Source organism: Sclerotinia sclerotiorum, genomic scaffold, assembly GCF_000146945.2.
Source record: "Sclerotinia sclerotiorum 1980 UF-70 scaffold_18 genomic scaffold, whole genome shotgun sequence".
NCBI classification, from domain to species: domain Eukaryota; kingdom Fungi; phylum Ascomycota; class Leotiomycetes; order Helotiales; family Sclerotiniaceae; genus Sclerotinia; species Sclerotinia sclerotiorum.
In genome coordinates this window covers 616,239-634,187 of record NW_001820818.1, presented here as the reverse complement: position 1 = coordinate 634,187, position 17,949 = coordinate 616,239, and the positions used below count along the sequence as shown (strand labels likewise).

The 17,949-nt window shown below is 42.5% G+C and overlaps 6 protein-coding genes across 6 annotated transcripts; 1 reads left to right on the top strand and 5 right to left on the bottom strand.

The window, feature by feature from the left end:
- Nucleotides 1–1,454: 1,454 nt before the first annotated feature.
- On the bottom strand, nt 1,455–3,704 carry SS1G_11574 (hypothetical protein; the record flags this gene model as incomplete). Its single annotated transcript, XM_001587531.1, has 3 exons — nt 1,455–2,186; nt 2,243–3,430; nt 3,504–3,704. The coding sequence occupies 3 exons, from the start codon at nt 3,702–3,704 to the stop codon at nt 1,455–1,457; spliced, it is 2,121 nt and encodes a 706-aa protein (XP_001587581.1).
- Nucleotides 3,705–4,393: 689 nt separating this feature from the next.
- Nucleotides 4,394–4,573, bottom strand: SS1G_11573 (predicted protein; the record flags this gene model as incomplete). The annotated part of the gene is made up of 1 exon (XM_001587530.1): nt 4,394–4,573. The coding sequence occupies one exon, from the start codon at nt 4,571–4,573 to the stop codon at nt 4,394–4,396; it is 180 nt and encodes a 59-aa protein (XP_001587580.1).
- A 1,742-nt stretch (nt 4,574–6,315) lies between these two features.
- Nucleotides 6,316–8,608, bottom strand: SS1G_11572 (hypothetical protein; the record flags this gene model as incomplete). Its single annotated transcript, XM_001587529.1, has 3 exons — nt 6,316–7,173; nt 7,338–8,375; nt 8,597–8,608. The coding sequence occupies 3 exons, from the start codon at nt 8,606–8,608 to the stop codon at nt 6,316–6,318; spliced, it is 1,908 nt and encodes a 635-aa protein (XP_001587579.1).
- A 1,277-nt stretch (nt 8,609–9,885) lies between these two features.
- SS1G_11571 (predicted protein) lies at nt 9,886–10,830 on the bottom strand (the record flags this gene model as incomplete). Its single annotated transcript, XM_001587528.1, has 3 exons — nt 9,886–10,085; nt 10,482–10,537; nt 10,748–10,830. The coding sequence occupies 3 exons, from the start codon at nt 10,828–10,830 to the stop codon at nt 9,886–9,888; spliced, it is 339 nt and encodes a 112-aa protein (XP_001587578.1).
- A 1,733-nt stretch (nt 10,831–12,563) lies between these two features.
- On the bottom strand, nt 12,564–12,677 carry SS1G_11570 (predicted protein; the record flags this gene model as incomplete). The annotated part of the gene is made up of 1 exon (XM_001587527.1): nt 12,564–12,677. The coding sequence occupies one exon, from the start codon at nt 12,675–12,677 to the stop codon at nt 12,564–12,566; it is 114 nt and encodes a 37-aa protein (XP_001587577.1).
- Nucleotides 12,678–13,271: 594 nt separating this feature from the next.
- On the top strand, nt 13,272–15,379 carry SS1G_11569 (hypothetical protein; the record flags this gene model as incomplete). Its single annotated transcript, XM_001587526.1, has 2 exons — nt 13,272–14,105; nt 14,177–15,379. The coding sequence occupies 2 exons, from the start codon at nt 13,272–13,274 to the stop codon at nt 15,377–15,379; spliced, it is 2,037 nt and encodes a 678-aa protein (XP_001587576.1).
- Nucleotides 15,380–17,949: the final 2,570 nt, after the last annotated feature.

Genomic DNA, 17,949 nt, shown 5'->3' with positions numbered 1-17,949 from the left:
CTTTCAGGAACCTCAGCCTTGCCGACATCTCAACGTAATGCTGCGGTCCTTTTGCGTTCAATCCACTAAAATCCCGGTACTGACGGTAACCTTTTGATGCTACAGGAGTCTGATGTGCATGGGACTTTTGCATTTGCGCTGTGGCTTGCAAGGAACATCGAATGCTCAAGCGTTGTGACCAGTAGAAAACACTTGTTTATCTCATCCTCATCCAATAATTGTACAAACCCATGCACACCCAAACCGAAAAGAAACACATCCTTCCAATGAAGGAACTAAAGATCATCCATCGAACCGAAAGAGCGAATGAAGCCATGGTGAGGCTCAATGAAACCAACTTTTCATCGCCCGAAGAATTTGCTCTTCTCTAACCTTAATACCTTTCTCAATCTTACCTAACATGGAATTCGGAAATCGGTAACTTGCTTGGTAGGTAGCTTGCGAAAACATACCTACCAACCGCCGGTACCTAGAGTCCAGATGCCACCAATATAATTTAATCCAATTCAACAGCTAACCAGTTGCAACCACAACTCATAAAAGCACCGATCGATTTAGAAGAACTTAATTCCAACTTCCGAATACATTCTCCCCAGCTATCGAATAATAATCCATGAAAGATGAAAAAACGATGTGATGCGATGCGATGCGATGAACAACAATTGACGATGGTAAGCAACCGAGTGAATTGAGTGATCAAAAAAAGACCAGCAAGCAGAGTACGAGATCTAAGAAAACCTAAAAAAAGAACAACACTCACGTGACACAAAGATATCAACAACCTCACCTCACCAAACATCAGTATAATCGATGGGTGTTGGTTACCGTATAAACTCAAGTTAATTATAATCTTACATTTAAGTCTATCTAAACCCTATTGGAAAGACTTATCTCATCCCCTCTGATCCCCTCTCATCTCAACTCACATCTCACCTATCCCAAATATACACATCCTATCTCCAACTACATAATCCAAAGAAGTACATGTATACTCAAGTACCTATATATAAACCATTTATAACCTAATATTTATATATGTATTTATCTACCTATTTATCTATCTAGCCATCCATCCACCATATCTATCTAGAAAAGGCCCCAAAAATCTAATAGATCTAAAGTATCTAAATGTACATTCATCCACTCCTACCCTCTACCCTATCTCTCCATTCCCATTCCCATCCCATTCACCTCTCATTCTTCATCCTCCATTCATCATTCCTCATCCTCTCACAACGATAATCCACCAACTATCCATCCATTGAATCTATCGATTCCAACCCATGATATCTATTCATCTCATTCTAAACCTAAGCGCAGGTTCCCAGACAGACACCATCCAATTAATCCAATTCTAGCCCATGAATTTTTTCTCTTTCTTTCTTCCTTTATTTCTTGCTCTCATTCCTTCGTTGACACTTCTCATCCCCGAACTTCACAAACTTCTATCCTCTCTAAGAACTAACACCTCCATTTCCACCCATCGCCCTAGGTAATCCCATCCACTTTTCCTTACCAGGAATCTTAACTCTCCCAAACTCCTCGTCCAAATCCAAAATAATCTTCAACGCATTTCTACTCCTCAAATAATTAAGTGGTCCCTCTTGACCTGGTAATGCACCAGCGACCGCTACACCCACATGAGTTCTCTCATCCTTTGCTTTACCAGGCATTGGAAGAATGTTTTGAAGAACTTCATATGCCGCGAGTGTGAAACCGAATTGAGGTGATGATCTGAGAATACGAGCTGGTCCACCCTTGAAGAATGCCTTGAAACCTTCTTCTTTCCAGATAGTCTTCGCGGCATGGCGTAGGGATGTGTATTGTGATTCACCCTTTCTGGCTTCAACTTGTAATCTGGTTTTGATGACATCACAAGGAGTAGTCAAATAAGCGGCAGGCATACCGGCAATGGCACCTGCAGTTAACAAATGCAAGACACCAAGTTTCTTGGTTTGACTTTCACCGAAGAAATCGCGCTTTAAATGATTGTATGTAGGGAAGTAAATGGCCGAGAAAGGAACATCACGGAGAAGACAAGCAGATGCACCCTTGTAAAGACCGACAAGACCTAGATTACGGACGATCCACATTGCTGAACGGCGAGGAGTGCCTTCAAGACTTTTGGCGACTTCACCTTGAACTTGTAGACGAATTTTAACAATTTCAAGAGGGTTGGTGAAGACCTATGTGGGAATTTAGTATGTTTTGGAAAATGGGGTCGGGATAGATGTTAACTTACGACTTGACATCCACCAGCCATACCACCAGCAATAATTTCATGCTTAAGAAGAATGCTACCATCCTTAGAGGAGAAGTGACCACGAACAAGATCATTGACTGTCAACTTGATAGCCTTTTCCGGAGCAACGCCGACAAGTTGAGGTAAGACACCAGAATATAAACCCTTGAATCCCTCATTGCGCACAACCTTCTTGGCACAATCCCAGGAATTCTTGTATAACATTTCTCCGACTCTTGAAGATCTTTGATTTTGCATACGAGTCTTGACGAGATCAATAGGGTATACCATGAATGCTCCAAAGGCTCCTGCCAAACTTCCCAATGCAAAATGATGAACAGATTCCAGAACGCTAAGGAGAATGCTTCCAGTGGCCGTTTTTACACCATTGCCACTACCAATCTTTTCGTAGGCATTGAATGTGGGATTGCGCCATGATGCATCGAGGACCTTTGCAAAATCAGATAATCCGAGCCTTCCAGAAGGATTATCAAGACTGGCAAAATGGAATAAGATATCAGCTTCCATAGGAGTGAAGAGTGAAAATCTAGTAATTCTGGCAGCTTCGTTCAAGAAATCTGTCCTGGTAATCTTTCCATCAGTGCTTTCTGCAGTTGCTTGTCTGATGACCATCTCCACCAAATCCATCTCTCTAATCATATTCTGGAAAGCTCTAACATTTGCGTATGAGATCTTGCTACCAGTCGAGATATTGCAAAGAGTGTGTAGATTTTCGAGAAGGTGATCCGAGAGCTTATGTTTCGCAGTCTCGAGGATGATTCGTTGAAAATCTTCTGGCTCAATATATCCATCTCCATCTTTATCAAAGTGGTGGAAAGCTTGACGTATCCTCTCTCCTTGCAGACCTCGAAGCATCTGCGAGAATTGTGGATAAGTCAAGTCATGTCTTCTCTTCTTTCCTCCACTGTATAAAGTAGCCCATTCGCAATTCCAATCGAATGGTATGGTATTTGGTCCCTTGTTCAATTCATATAACTTCTTCAAATCCTCGTATTTGACAGTGCCGGTTCGATCGACATCGAAGAGACGGAATGCGATCTCATATTCGGCGTCAGGTTTGGCAAGAAGATTTTCGAATGTTCCCCAGTCATGTAAACTGACTTTACCAGTATTTCTGTGATCAGCTACACGGAACAGGATCGCATATTGTTCTCGTTTGATTTTATGCTAAAAGAAGATCAATTCCGTTAGCCATGACTCTTCGAAAGGAGGAAAGGCACAAAAGTGTAAATTCACTCACATAGTCTTCACCGGCCGGCGCAATGGCATTTACAAAGTCTTCCTCATTCATATAAGCCTCACCCCCAGACTCATCCTTCCGCGAATGCTTTTCAAAGGTAGCTGTCGATTGAGCAGAAAGTTGAACATCCTCTGCAACCGTTGAGCCCAACAAAGACTCCTTCACCACCTCCTTCGCCGTTATGAGATCTGTCCCTGCCATCTTTGACGCTTCGAATCTGCCACTCTCCGCGGGTTATAAAAAGGGTTTAAATTCGGTCCAATGGATACTGTTTACTTCGGGTGAGTCGTTTGAATGAATGACCGACTTTCGGAGCAAGGTCTGCGCGAAATTGTGGAGTTTCTTAAGTTTCCACACCCAAATAGGAATTGAAATGCCGCCTTGTCAGACTTGAAATAATTTTTTTTTGGCGGGTGTGGTGAGCATGCAGATGCAAATAATTCAAGTATGGGCGAGTAAGCAGAGTAAGCATACACTGGACAGACAAGCAAAACTCCGATCAAGTCAATTTCAATGGCAACTCTCAATTGACTTTGGAGGAGAAGCACAACAACCAGGAAGGCAATGGTAACTATTATAGGATCCGCACAATTTGGACGACTTCAAATACGGAGGGAAATTAAACACTGGGGAAGATGGGGTGGAAAGATGAAAATGATCAGGGAAGTACCGGTATGACTTGAGAGAAATAAAAAAAAAAAGATCTATCTACTGCAATGAGAGAAATTATCGGAACGGGGCAACACATAAATCAGCTTGGCAGAGAAGACAACGGAAGAAAATTGATACGTGCGCATGTACATTATGTATGTTAGAGTAGTTTATATCCATAAGGAACCACAAAATAAAGCACAGAATACAACCTCACTATAAGAGAATTTCAGCTATTCTCAAAGAATTATTAGAGCACGACTCGAGACTCGAGAGTCGAGAGTCGAGAGGCCATTTCTGCAGTGTGCTTCTTTATCATTGACAACAACATCCAGATTAGCTTTCTTGACTTGGAAAATTGTGGTGAGCATGTGATTGATTGTAGATAGGTGAGTTACATTAATCCTTTCTCTTGCCATGGGGGATTTCTTTGTAAGATTATCTGTGTCTTTGTGTCTAATCAATCTATCATTGTTGTAAGATCTTACTGTTATAATCTATCACCACAATCGATTTCTTATCCATACATCCACACTAGGTATATACACATATCCATCTATCCATCCATTCATCCACCCATCCCGCTATTCCGCCATTCATCAGTAATCAATCCCCATCCTATCACATCATATCCCTCACCATATCACAAATATCCATCCATCCATCCATTCATCCATCCATCTCCGCACCAACCCTAAACCCTTAATCCCTATTAAACCCTCAAAACCCTCACAACCCTCAAAAACCCCCATCCTCACAATCAAGTTGAATCAACAATCAATTCCCTATCAATCCCCATCCATCCACCCAACAATCCACCCAACAATCCACTCATCCGTCCCCCAGTCTATCTATCCATCTATCCATCTATCCATAATCCATCCCACTCAAGCACCCATCAAGCACAGCACAGACAAAAGTCACAAAACAAACCCACAGACCAAAAACAACCACCCATCACCCATCACCATCACTACTCACCAATCCCCAATCACCCATCTGCCCCCGGGACCCGACCCGACTCCAATTCAAACCCCACTCCAACGGTGCAGAACAGAACCCTGGGCCGGGCATCAGAAGCGAGCTATCCTGAAATTTCCCCTTTCCCGGATAATTCACGGGCATATATCACTCGTAGTATTGTAAGATTACTCGCTCACGTGCCACACATATTGCATTGATTAATTTCCTTGGGCTTACGTCTTGGTATGTACGGAATATGTGCGTGAACGGTGTTTACATTGGTATTGGTATTGGCATTTGTAGTGATGGTGATGGTCATTATATTGGCATTTTTGCTGATGATAATGGATAATGGTCATGGTCATGGTCATAGGATAGGCTCAAGATGATTCTTCTCTACCTCACATCTAGCCTAGCATTTCATACCTTATACCTTCGTTCTCTCACAATCCAATTCATTCCCATTAATATTTAATTATCTTAATTTTATTTCTTAATATGAAGTATTTTATCATATGCTAATACTCCACTCCTGGTATCTTGAATACAATCCATTCCAACCCCTCCTTAGAGGGGTAGAAGAACTCCGACGTTGAACAATTGCAATAAGGAAAAAGGAAAATACGGAATTGTCCCTGCCATTAAACTCCCCATATTGATGTAAGATGTTAAGCAGTACATATCCGACCAAAGGACATGTTACTACCCATTTTGTTTAATTATCCTTCGCACCCTTAATCCATCGTCGATTATGCACCAGGTAAAAAAGAAATAACTCAAAAAGTCATAGCATCATCAGATCATGAAAGTCGTGATGCTGCAATGCTATCAGCCTTGATTCCAGAAGAGGGTATAAAAGCCATATCATTGAGCAAAACCCTCTCCCTCACTGAAACGCCAGGAAGGAGAAGAACAAAAGTGGTAAAATAAAAGCCAACCAACATGTGCAGTGCAAAGTGATGACGGCAACCAATTGATTTTGTATGCAACGCCGCCAACGCCATTGTGGAGCAATATGGTCTATTGAAGGGGTATTGAAAGGGTATGGTAAAAGTGGATCCAGATGTTGGTTTAAATCGAAATGCCCAAGGAATGGTAGTCGATTCAAGATCGTATCTGGTCCAATAAAATACAAAGAATTGAATGTTTTGTGATGTAGTGTTGTAGTGTTTTAAAAGAATTATTGCAAGTAGGATTCTTAGCTTCTTGCTTGAATCATTCGCTGTGAGTTCTCCTCGATGGACAACAATGGGTCAAAGGCAACGGTTTGGTATTGAGATTCGAGGCGTAGAGGAGCTGGGATGGATTGTTGACGGCGAACGATGCCTGGAATTTGAAAGCCCTTGATCATCTGGTCCTCGACGTATGTGGAAGCTCTTTTGTAACGGCGGTCGGAATATTTCTCAAAGACAGCAGCATGATGCTTCCGAGCGTTCTCGCAACACTCCATGACCAAAGATACCAATGGCTTCAACTGGTTCCAAGTATAACCAGAATAGTAAACATGAGCCGGAGACCAATCTCCTTTGCCGAGCATAAATCTAGCAACGGCGTGAGATGCGGCAGCAACGAAACTTGGTGGGCTACCAACGAATCGTTCATCCATGATGGTGACCTCCAAGAAGTACTTTGCTAATGTTCGTGTCTCAAGATCATAATCATCAGCCTTGCTAATGCGGCGCAAGAAACTCATTGGACCAGGCCACCCCAACTCGAATTGAAGCATGCTGAGCATGAATCGTTCTGCCTTGAGAATCTCTTCACTGCTGTAACCACCGTCGACCATATAGACGATTTCACCAATCGAAGGGCAGTTGATTTCTTCATACTTAGCAGCAACGAAAATGGCAGTAGCACCAACCAATTGAAGCTTGCCAAGAGAAACAACCTTCTTCGAAAGGAATCGATCGATGTAGTTGACGCAGAGGAAGAGAGTTTCGGGAAGAAGGGAGAATCTCTGGTGAACTTGGATCAACCAATCCATCAGAACAGAGCGCATTGACCATTGGATCTCTGCTTGTGTGTCCATGTAATGTGGGTCAGGTAGAAGCTTGTTCTGTGATTGAAGGTGTGTCAGCAAAGCATACATTAAAAATAAACAAGGCAGATGATTGCGTAGCAAACAATTGCGGCGAACATTGTTGCTGCTGTAATCTGAATATAAGACATGCCAACGCCGTGTTGGCCAATGCATAACAAATAAACAGTAATATGACTAACCTCAAGTTCGCGCATGTATGAGAAAATCTCTTCACCATACTCAGCCACCATGCTAGTGTCCCACATCTCATCTTCAATATCTTCCTGGGTTCGAACAGACTCTACAAGAATTCTGGCATCCTCAAGCTCCTTCTTAACCTTGTTTGTGACCTTTGGAACGATAACAGTGGTTGCTCCTCCAGTAGTATTCTCTCCTCGGAATGAGTGGGCAGTTGTATAGCCTTGTTCATCATAAGCTTCTTCTTCATCCTCCGGCCAGTATTCTTCAGGTTCGAGGGCAAGTGGTAGAGCTGGCAATTGCTTTTGTGACTTCAACTTCTCGACGACAGCAGACTCTTCCTTTTCTTTAATAGATCGGAGATGGGACTCGTTGACGTTTTCCTTCAAAGGATGCTCAGGTGCATTGTGATAGATTGCAGGTTCATCATTGTCGACAACATTGTTCAATTGCTTGCTCTGTGTTCGTCGTAAAACTGGTTGCTCAGCCTTGATCTCAGGTTGACTCTTGGCGTGTCTAGGGCCGAGGGTTTGTTGGACTGAGCTAGTCGACGCGATGGGCTTTTGGGCGAGTGGCTGGATGTTTTCAATTCCTGTGTCCTTGTATACCGCACCCTTCTTGGCCAAAGTGTTGCGCTTGGTTTGATTTGTGTGAGATTGTTTTGGAAGTGGAGCGATAGAAACTTGTTCAGAGGTAGATGTAGCTAATGGTGCTCTGGGGCCACTGTTAAGTGGTCGTTGTGCTGGTTTTAAAAGTGCAGCTGATTTATCCTGAATAGCAATAGGCTTAATGACTTCGAGTGACTTGCCCTTAATACCAGACTCGTCATGAATATTATTCAAAGTCTTTGCGGTATTGCTAACATCTCCGAATGCAGTTCTCTTGGCAGCAGCCTTGAGCCCTCCGACTGCTAACATACTGGCTAAGGTTCCTGTGGACTTGTGTTTTTGATGTAGAGTTGATTGTTGTTTGGTGATTAAAGGTGCGATATTCTCATCACCATCGGTATTGGTATGAGTAAATCGTAAAGGTCTTTGGGGCTATTAAAACATTTAATGTCAGTTTGCTTTGTCTGCAATTGAATAGAATCTATGAAACTTGGAAATGAAGTTGACAAGGTGATGAATTGGAATGTAGATCGAATTATGAGGAGATTGTTAAGAGAAGATTGAATCAAATTGGGGAATTGTTTTGAAAATTTTGAGATTAGGAGAAGGAAGGAGCGAAGCACCACAACATCAACAAGGAGGTAAGAACTTACTCGAGCGTCCATGATGGATTAAAGCTATTGTTTCCTCAAGGGATACAATAGCAAAAGCCGAAGCTGTTGGGCGATTTGCTTATTTGTTTTTGTTTTTGTTTTTGTTTTTTCTTTCTATTGAAGGTGCAGGAGATCAAAAAAGGGCGAAGAAGCTATCGCGACCAAGATGTCATAGAAGGAATGTTGTCGTGAGAAAGGGATTGCGTCAACTGGGGCAATGATTCAATAATTATTGGAGATATGCCAATCTTGCTTCGATATGCAATGTATGAAATCGAATAGTTCAAAAGAGACCCTGCAGATTTATGATGACTCAAGCATGAAGATGGATACAATATGGGGTAGAAGAAAAGAAGGTGAGGTACTAGGTAGAATTTGTGGAGAGCGAAGATGAAGTTGTTGATGTTTTGGTTTTGGTCTCGACCAAAAGTTCTTGTATGGTAGGTTTGAATGCAAATTGATATTGTTGTGTCTGGTTGGCGGGGACCAGATGATTTTTCAATTTGATTGGCAGAGGGAGCATAACAATAACATGGCCCTTGCTTTATTTTCTTAGTTCTATTTACACTTTTCCACTTTCCGCCTAGCGTGAGATCTTGCTTTGGTAAGACAAACCATTCGCGTTTTTCCTACACGTCTTCCAGCGACACGAGAAAATACCAATTTCTTATATGAATCCCAACATATCACGGAATTCTAGCAAACACATGATAAAATACGGTACAGTCAATCATGGAGAAGGTCAACATTCAATTATCAATATTCCCTTTCATTCCTTCCCATTATTGTCAACATGTATAGAAATATCATCATGGTGTCTGAGAGATGTTCCCCTTATCGGGTCAAATACGCCAAATCACGTGGAGATAAACACCCTCTTAAATCGAATTTGTTAATCAACATCAGCCTTCAAGACCCCTCGAAAACCCCTCGAACCCCTCCATGTCATGTCAGAATTATACTCCGTACTCGAACGCTTCGGCTGGGCATCGCAGCTTATCCGGAAGTTTGTTGGTCATTCTATGCATTAGGTTGGGAAGACTTAACCCTTTTCAAAAGGTGGATGAGAGACTTGAGGAAAGTGAAAGGCCGAAGAAGGTGCCACGAATACAAAGATGGTCGACCTTTTATCAATCATATCTCCATATCTCCACATTGAATCATGCCGGATGAACGAAAACCCCATTTTGAACTCTTTCTTCCCACGCACTTTGAGTCGAAAGTTCGAAACTACAAAAATCGAAATGCCGTGATTGGTTTTTCAATGGGCAGAATACCCAACTTCGTACTTAAGAGGGGCAATTTGGTTCTTCTTGATTTGCCAAAGATTTTCGTATTTCGAGCCGGGCCACGCATTTTTCGAATCGGGAAAACCAAAACAACTTGGAAACTTTTGCGCTTATGGCGCAGGCGCACATTATTGAATCATCCATCTCCCTATCGACGCGCGACTTTTCTGGGTGAATGAAGATAAACTTGTCGCGAAATGCTGTTTTTTGTTTATGGTTACTCGAGAAATCACTCCAGACTTGTGCTGTGCTTCCAAAGGTCGAGGACTGCGGTCTACCGGCCAAGTCTACAGTTTCGCGATGGGAGGAGTTCCGCAGAGCTCATTGGATGATCTTCATCTACGCAATAACGGCGTCATGGGAATGAATTGAAGGATTGCGATTGCGACGGACATACGGAATATCATTGCGCAGACCCAACCAGTGTCAATTAGGGTGCACTATACATTGCACCTTGCACAAAATGCACATAGGTACTTATTACTTGCTTGGTCACTTTAGGTTTGAACTTTGAAATGTTATCTCTCAAGGTATCAAATACAATCAACACTTTGTACTCTACCTACCACCTACCTACCTACTCTACCTACACCTACTAAGGTTCCGTCCTGTGCCGGTAGCTACTCCAGTCTCCATACCAGCAATATTAGTACTGTAAGAAGAAAGTAAAAATTTGATGTGTTTGCGACAGAAGTGTCTAGCATTCATCATCTCCAGCATTAACCTAACCTGCTAAGCAGAAACTCTCCACTCTTTTGCATTTTGCCTCTTCCAAGCCCCTCATCATAAATCAATCTGGCTGGACGGATTTATGATGTTACAATGCTTCAAATCCAATTTTGAGCCAAACTATGTCGCACACGATTGAAAGAGAATATGCAGCATTACAAGAACAAAATAACCTGCATTCGCCTTCTGCACTGTTGATAGGTTGTCACGAATCATGTTTTCACTCCGTCCTGTATCCTTCCAGACTTCAATCCACAACTCACTCAATTATATACTTGATACTCTTGACCTTTGCGCCATCCATCCGTTAATGTACCTCGATCATTTTCTAGTGGCGGCCGTCTGACTTTGGCCTAACTTTAGTAGAGCGTAGAGGAGCCAGTTTCTTCTAATCAGCTTCGAGCATAAATGCGATTTGAAACCCGTGGCCAGCGCATACCATGATCCCGGGTCGCAAATCTTTCTTTCGCGATGAAGGGGAAAAAGAATTCAAGCAAAGGTATTCATTCCTACACCGACAAGCAGCAAATCTAATTGAAAAGGTAACATCTATACCCAAAATAAGAAGAAGGGGGAATGCGCGATCCTCTTGATTAACTTGGATCATCAAATTGACTCTTTTCACCTAACCTAATTTCGAAGCGCATCTTTTTACCTCGTGAAATCAAACGACTGCGATGATAGGAAAATCGAACGTTAACCCGTGGACACACCCATGATCATCCCCAAATCATCCCTGCTTTTAGAACGTTGGCGCATAAACATTATTGGTCGGTTATGATGATTTACTCAAGCACTTGGCCTTTGCTTCCCGTGAGTTGTCTCGACCACACTGGTTATTTTTGAAAAAGTAATAGCTGAATCGAGCTACCGGTACGTTTGCATGGAGGAGGGACAGAGTATGTAATACTCTGTATACTATGTATGGAGTGCTCTCAAGGTATAATTTGTTTAATTTCAGTCGTATGCATGCAGCATTTTGCGCTCGGGGACTTTGATGAACTTGCGCACAACAAGGTGACAGACAGACAAGGTGGTGGACATCTCCCACGATCGTTGCGTTGCGTTGCGTTGCGACTTTTCTGATAACTCGTCATTCAATTCATTATGTGAGGGCAGAGTCCATCTACGAATGTTCCGTGTATTTCCTTTCCCTTTCCCTTTCCCTTTCCCTTTCCCTTTCCGTTTCCGTTTCCAAGATCAAGATATTAATAAAAGGATTGCTCAACATGGCCAGCCCGAAACGGGATGGATCGGGACTCGAATCGTGTCTTAATATATTTCAGAGCCGAAACTTGACCACTCTGTAGATGGGTAAGATCTTATGTATGGATTTTATGTTGGAATACTCTGTAGATCCTCCTACCACATATCACTACTTCTCTTTCCAACGGTGGCATTTATCGAGCATGGCTGGTGGCCTGATGGCCTGTGTGAGGATTGGGGAAAAGCGGAGAGTAATGACAGAGCAGAGCATAGCCATACCATACCATACCTATGAACAAGCAGGCATATGAGAGCAAATGAATGAATCGCAGTCAGCCTGAGAGCTTGAGACCATCGATGATGAAAGTAGCCGTAACCATAACCTTCCTGATGAGCGATGAGCAGACATATGAATTTATATGCAAATATGAAAATGAACATCGTGAGCATCTACTCCTTTTCCCGTCGAATTATATGAATTAGTGAGTTGAGGATTAGATAGTCAATTTCATCAGAGACAATTTAAAATAGGAATGACGATGAAAATATGTAGATTTTTAAGCATTATACTTGATTGTGTGCTTGAGCATAGAAGTTATTCAAGTCAAGCCATATTTATGCAAGCAACTAACATATTCTGAGTAACGAGGATCGACTTCTTCCATTTCATCACACACTCACTATTAGAAACAAGACACCAAAAGAAACATACGACTTGATACAATCTCAAGTAAGTCTGATATTCATTTATTAATTCTACAGCATTGCCAGTCAATCACCTCGAGATATCTTTTTCTTAGCCATCCAAGCTTACTCTCTCTAACCGTTCTCTTTTCATAGGTTGTGGGAGACGACATTTTGACAGGACGACAATTTCCAATGCCTCGATAGGGCCTCACAACAACATTCTTTCTCATCACCAGTAAGTTCCCATCCTACTTTAACTCTATGCGATCGAGAAAAATGAGTTCAATATCACTCCCATGTCTCCATTCCATTACAACCGATCTTCCCAGTCACTGTCGCAGAAGGATGGAGTATATTCGGCAGTGCTAGATTGGACGACAATGTCATCACTTCACTCCCCCTTCATCAAATATCTCTCCAATGATTCTCCTCAAGTCTATCATGTGTAATGCTAACAGTATTTTCTAATCAGAACGAACCCTGCCCACCATTCCCCTCTGTTCTCGTCTTCTCGATTGACTTGCGACGACGGCGACGACGGCATACTCCGCCCAACATTCAGGATTTCCGACACCAAACATACATAATTTCAATCAATCACGGACATCTGCGACTGACTTGGCTCTAAATATCTTCTCTGCACACGAATGAAATTAGTCAACATTATAATTGGGTCATTATCTTCTTCAAACGCACCAAATCGAAACGCCGAATCTACCGATCCACCACAGCGACCAAATTCGTACCCAACCCGAAAATCAATCATGTCCGGAATGGATATGCACAATGAAGATGGGCGAAGAGGTACGCCACCCGCGTCTTCTTATGCCGGTAGCCAATTCAACATGAGCACTCCACACTCCAGTGCCATTTCGCCTACCGGAAGTCCTACCCCGAAGAGTGTCGCATTCGAACTCCTCTTTACACAATCCCCCCAACATCGCGCGCGACTACCGATGCGTGTTCAAATCTTCCCTCACGATACTACAGATTCAATTATCGCTACTGTCAAGAACTTTTACGGTCTATATGCAGATGGCGGTGGTGCGAAAGGTGTAAGCTTCGAGGACGAACAAGGGAACACCCTCATCGCACGATATGAGAACTTCAGGAACAACATGGTCGTCTATGTCAGAGTGATTCAAGAAGAACCTTCTGATGCATATGGCCAACAATCATACAGCGCTGGTTCCCCACGCTTACAGCAAGCCTACTATTCGAGCGACGCTCAGAACTTACCACCCCACCAAGCTCTCAATTATGGCCAACCTGTCTCCAGGCCGACTTCGAGGACATCGCGAAAGCGTAGCACTTCTCCTGGCCATGGACGTGGCCGCCGCAGTGCCTCTGCCAGTATCAATCCACCTCTTCCGACCAAAAAGAGTAGATCTCGATCGGGTTTCAAAAGCCGTGGGTCCAGCACTCACGGTAGCTTCCAAGAGCTTCATAGCGATGGATTGAACGGATACAGCAGTGGTGATGGAGGTGCTGGATCCGTCACTAGCAAGGCTAAGAGTGAGCACCTTGGCAACACCGAGATCAGTCTCGATAATATCGTGGAAGGAGGTCGACGAAAGAGAGCCAAATTTGAGAGTTCGGTAAGTTACTTGGTTGCACATGGGTGGACGATATCATTTAAACAATCATACTAATTATACTTTTCAATCAGGAACTCCCTTTGTTTGCGCCACCGCAAATGCCTGCTGCTACTTCTAATTCTTCCGTTTCTCCAGCACGTCGCATGGAACATCAACGATCGAGTTTTCCTTACACCGGATTTTCCCAAAATCCTTTCTCTAATCCACCTAATCTACAATCTCCACAAAGCTATGGCAATGGCTTCGGGGAACCTAACATGTATTCTACTCCGGCAGCGCAGGGTCGTCGGACGCGCGGATCGGATCCCGTTGGACGTCAATCTATTAGCACCCCTGGGAACAGCTCTGGCATACTACCTACTCCAGATCCCACCGTCGGGAGTTGCATGTCAGAGGAGGATAAGGATGTTGCTCTGCAATTGATGAGACTTGGTGACATGTCAAACATTTCTCATGGTCGCACATCTGCATCCACTCTTGATGATACGTTCAGTGGCCGTGCTGATGCCGCTTCTTCCACCGGCGCTACTAGTGACGGCGAGAGTGAGAGTGGAAATGAACTCCCACCTGCTCGTCGCATCAAGCGTGAGCCAAGTCCAATCCTGCCACCAGGACTTTGGAAAAAGACCCTTTCACATCTGGATGACAACCTGCCGACAGATAGTACCGAGCCAAGCAGCGATGAGCGTGACTATGAGGATGGTCAGGATGGAACTTTCAAGCCAGGGCAAGCGGATGACGTTGCTGATAACGAATTAGCAAAGCCCAAAGTTGTTAAAGCTAAGGCCGCTAGAAAGCCTCTACCTTCCTCGTCTATCAAAAGCAAAGTGAGCAGAATTAGCAAACCAAACAGACCAGGGCCTCTTGTTAAATCCAAGAAAGCCAATAGTGTCTCTGCCTCTAGCAAAGGTCCAATCTCACCGACTTCTTTACCATCGCAATCCCGAAAAACCTCCGTGGCATCTACGGCAACTCATCAACACCACCTGGGCGATGACGAAGAGGATCTTTCATCCAAACCACGTTGTCAACGCTGCAGAAAGAGCAAAAAGGGTTGCGATCGTCAACGACCTTGTGGTCGTTGTCAGGATGCAGGACTTAGCATTGATCAGTGTGTCAGTGAAGACGAAGGGAACGGTCGTAAAGGTCGTTATGGGCGCCATATGGGAGTACCTGTGAAGAAAGATGAGCTTCCTCAGGTTCCAATCTTTCCATCAGCGCTTTCTGCGAGTGGTGCAAGCAACCTCGAAAAGAGCAAGAAGAGAAAGAGATGATCTACATCCACTCTACCATCAGCTTGATCATTTCACTTGAAGTATATTAAATGACCCCACGGTTACATTTTGCACCAAAAATTACTTCTCTTAGCAGTGATGAATCGAATATCATCAACTGCCCCGCAATTGGTCATCGTTTTGATGGCATTCCGAAACCAATGTCGCCACAACTATAGCGAACAAAAGTCTTTTAGTGCGCCATTTTCTTGTGTCACAATCTGGATCAACAAACTTTGTTTCGAAGCGTTCAGAAAGCGTTCATACTTCTTCATTTTGTTGTAACTGCTCGTTCTCTCTGTCTAGGTTAAATGGCAAGGTGTTTCTTTTTTCTTCATTATTGTACTTTGGTTTACCTGGTGGAGCGCTTCAAGGCATCTCATTGTTTTTTACACAATCCCGACAATCCTTTTATTATGATTAATGGGTCGACATGAACATACTTATGATTTTCTTTTGTCTTTTTTTATTTGAACTTGCTGCTTTCAATTGGTTCTCAATCGCCTCAAGTTTCAATGATACTCCTTTGCAGCGAGCAGAATAGTTTCCGTTTGTAAGCCCATTTGTCTGTGAAGTTATTTACAACTTGTTTCTATGGTGGAGATGGTTGTTGACGTATGTATCAATGGGAGGGAAACTCAAATTTCTGATGCCAGCGGGGGAGGTTCATTATTTTTGAATGACAAAGCGTGTTTTTCTGTCTTCATTACGAAAGTTGTCTATTTTCCATTTCATGGTTTTGGTTTCAATTCTTGTTCTAGCCCATCTCTACTCTTAGTCTCACTACAACATTGGGGTTGCTTTTAGGGAGTTAGATGGTATGCAATGGAATGGGAGTGAGTTTGGGGATTGTTAAATGGGAACTGTTATTGATTTTCTTTTGATTTTCTGATTGCGATTTGGGTGGGATGCAATGAATGGACTTGGTTTGCGAAAATAGAGAACCAAGAGGATGAATTTGAAGGGGCTGGTGGATGAAAAGAAGGTCTGTGTTATGATTGATTGTATCGAGTCATATTACATTCTCCTTTTTAATATTGAACCTGAAGTGATCAAATGGAGGAAAATTCATGGATACATGTTATGGAATAAATTCAATGAGAAAAAAATATTTGAAATTTATTGTCTGTATTGTACTGTGCTGTGTAGTTTGTGTGTGCTGTGCTGTGCTATGTCTGAAATATCACTCATTGTTAAAGTGAATGGTTCCTGCGTAGCACGTGCACAGGGCACTAGTCCTGTTAGGACTAGATTGAGAAGCTCTCTTACAGAGAGCTTCGCACTTCCGTAGAACTTAGAAGAGAGATTAACCTACTAGACCAATATTACCTCAGTTCTGCCCTATCAGCTTCCCACTATTCCCTGTGTGAGGTCATTCCTTTTAACACTCATGATACTATAGCTACGTCTACCCCTTCATCTTTAGCGATATTAGACTAAGGTAGTGTTACGAGGTTTGCCGTCTAGATCACGTGGAAGTGCTCTAGGCTCTCGAAGTAGGTTTATAACTAGGCGTCAAGCAGGGACTTGAAGTAATGACAATAATGATATGCAATTCGTAACTAATAGTAGAGTATACTAAATGATTGATCTTGAGCACGAAGCTCTATACAAAAGAAATCCATCTTGATTATATAGTCCTTCGTGCCTATGGTTAACTAGGAATCGTCGTTCCTGGTTGTTCCTAGGAACGTTCGTTCCTCACCGTTCCATCACATGTTTTATGGTCATGTGACATACTAATCGTTTTGGACGTAACAGGTAGTTAAATATATTCACTGAAGTCATTCTAGTTATATTATATACTCCGCAAATAACTAAACCTCACAAACACTCACTAGACAGAAAAGAAAAAGATATTATAAAATTAAATAAAGTTATCTATAAAATACTTAATAAAAATCAAATGATTTTTTAAAGGATTAAGAAATTAAAAAAGAAGATTAAGAGATTCAATTTTAAATAAGAAATATCAAGATGGAAATCGGAGTAGAAGTAGAAATAGATCGTTTTGGGATATAATAGTAGGAGAAGAAATATAGAGTAACATTTTCGGAAATGAAATGAAGCGAATGAGGCGGCACTACTGGAGTAACAGGTAATAGGCGGATAAACCCGGATGCGGGGTAAGGTTAGGTTAGGTTTCTTTGGCTCCCGTCTTTGGGTTTGGAGTCACGAGGTGGGGTGCTGGTGTATTGATGTACTGATGGGTAAAGCCGGGGATTTACCGGTGCGCTTGTGGGGTGTGTCTCTACGTAGGAGAAAAAACAGGCCGGAATTGACTACGCACCAATGTAAAAGGTATCCTTCTTTTTATTAAATAATTATAATTATTTATAAAAATATGAAAGAATAAAGTTGATTAGGAGACAATTGAATATATATATAACCATTATATTAAAAAATTATATGATTTTAAACGAACAAATAAGTAAATGATTATATATCAGATTAGAATTAAAATTATTGTATGGTTGTGCATTGGTCAATTCCGGCCTGTTTTTTCTCCTACGTATAGTGTGTTATGTAGGTTAGGAAGCACGGAGTGGAGTGGGGTAAAGTGAGTAGGT